Genomic DNA, 2,279 nt, shown 5'->3' with positions numbered 1-2,279 from the left:
CTTTCCAGCTGATCACTGCTTGCTAACTGATTTTCCTAATACAGAAAACACTGACTATAATAACTCAAATAATAGCAACCAGCCCTAGCTTTCAACATAATATAAAATTTCTTGAAAGAGAACAATAATCAAGAAAATTTATACTTATTTATAACAATAAATTCGCCAAACCTAGCTCATTACATAATAGAACAGTTGTTTACAAAGCTAAATTATAATTCACAAACAATTATTTACAATAGATTTACACCAGTTCTCCACAAAACACCCTTCCGCCATTGCCACGAGGACCTAGTCCTCAAAACCTTCAACTAGGCAAAGTATAGTAATCTTTGTTTTTGATCTTTCATATTCCCCTCTGCTTGTCTTAACTCATACGTTTCGAACTCGTCCATCATCTCCAGGGTTGGTGGCTATTACTCTTCCCAGAGTCCATTTTCCTCGGATGACATCCTTGTCTAATGTAACCACTATGTCATCAATTCTTACGTTTCGTTGCTGGATAGTCCATCTTTTGCATGGAACCAGAGATGGTAAGACGTCTTTGACCCACCTCTTCCAGAATGAGTCAATGATTTTCTGGATGAACACTACCCTATGCCTTGGGTTTTTTGTTTCTCTGAAAGGACCTTGCGGTGCTTGGGTTGAAGCCCTTCCCAGTAAGATGTCATTCAGGCATATGTAACTTCTGTCATCCAGATCCATTGGTATTCTTCCTATCGAACGCCAATTCACTAGATTTGCCACTTCCATGAGACACGTATACAGTTCAAATGCTGTCAGTACTTGTGACCCAATAAGTGTTTTCAAAGTTCCCTTGTAGCTTTCAACCAGTGCCTCAGTGTTGTCATTTTGGTGTGGTGTTGCTGGCATTGTAAATTTCCATGTAATGCTTTTCTCAGCCCCAAAGTCCCTAAGCTCATCCTGACTCCAACCTTGTATCATCATCTTTAACTCTTTCTCTACTTCCACAAACTTGGTCCCATTGTCACTGGTCATTTTTCTTCGATGACCTCGAATCAAAATAAACCGTCGCAGGACTTGCATGAAACCCATTGTTGAATAATCTGCTGCCAATTACAAGATGACTCCATAATGCTTTGCTGTTTTATTTCCTGACACCTTTACGCCTATAGGCCCAAAGCAATCAAAGGAAGTGTGGTGAAATGGTGGTGTGTATGGTTCTACATGTCTGTCTGGCGGTTCACTCACGAACTGTACCTCTGTCTTAGGCTGTATATATGTAATATTTAGAATAGTAATATTACATGTTTAAAACAAATGACGTAATATGTCATGTTGGTTGGAAGAGCTGGCCGTGAGATTTGCTATGGTCAACTCAAATTGTGTACAGGATGTAAGATGCTAAGTTGTCATTCTTTCTTAGTGTCAACACATTGCCTCTTCGTGTGAAAGTTTGTGACGTCACCGGATGCAGGTGTCTTCCGATTCCGTCACTTATCCAAATTAAAGCAAGTGTACGATTTTTGGGATATCAGTAATTTGTGCAGTTCTTATCTAAACTTCACCAGAATTGGTCATGTGGACCAACACAGCTTCCTCCAGTGATGGAGATGTTTAACTCAGTTGTTTATATACAATAAAACTTAAAAACCACTAAGATGTGTTCAATAAACCATTTAAATACATCTGAAAACAACTCATACTCAAATGTGTGCTTAAGACAGTAGCACACCAATAAATGGTGGCAGCGATTAAACTCAAAGACAGCGATTAAACTCTAAGAATTAGAGAAATATCTTCAAGACTTCAAAATAAATAGCTGTAAAACCAGAGATATATCTTCAAGACTTCAACATAAAAGCTGTAAAACCAAAGAATGATCTTCAAGACTTCAAAATAAAAGCTGTAATACCTGATAAAGATCTTCAAGAACTCAGAACTATCTACAAAAATCTACAATTTTGACTAAGTCCAACGGAAATGCTAACACCAACATATGTTAGTATACAAATAGAATCTTCAATCAACATCCTAGGAAACCCAAGGACTGGCATTCAACTATTGCAAAACATATCCAGGAAGACCTACATTCTACAAGAAACTAGAACGAGACATCGCTAACAAAACATCAAGAGAGAGAGAGAGAGACGACTCGACTTCATATATAAGCTAAGTACAAAGATTTTGTATTCATTTCAGTTTGTGCAGTGAAGTGTAGTTATCACAAGTCGTTAGTCAATTATTACTGGGGTGAGTGAATTCCTAAACTTTGTTATAAGAAACTCCGAATTCTCATTTAGAATTTTTCTTTCTTT

The 2,279-nt window shown here is 37.4% G+C and overlaps 1 protein-coding gene across 1 annotated transcript; it reads right to left on the bottom strand.

The window, feature by feature from the left end:
* Positions 1–372: 372 nt before the first annotated feature.
* LOC137631374 (uncharacterized) lies at positions 373–1,056 on the bottom strand. Its single transcript, XM_068363145.1, has one exon. It carries the CDS (start codon positions 1,054–1,056, stop codon positions 373–375), a length of 684 nt encoding a protein of 227 aa, XP_068219246.1.
* Between the last annotated feature and the right edge of the window lie 1,223 nt (positions 1,057–2,279).

Source organism: Palaemon carinicauda, chromosome 39 (genome assembly GCF_036898095.1).
Source record: "Palaemon carinicauda isolate YSFRI2023 chromosome 39, ASM3689809v2, whole genome shotgun sequence".
Taxonomy (NCBI): Eukaryota; Metazoa; Arthropoda; class Malacostraca; order Decapoda; family Palaemonidae; genus Palaemon; species Palaemon carinicauda.
The sequence above is the reverse complement of the archived record's forward strand: the minus strand, read 5'-3'. Positions and strand labels throughout refer to the sequence as shown.

Excerpts from the sequence above, each read along its gene's own strand:
- LOC137631374 (XM_068363145.1), bottom strand. The coding sequence starts at position 1,056 with ATGGGTTTCATGCAAGTCCTGCGACGGTTTATTTTGATTCGAGGTCAT.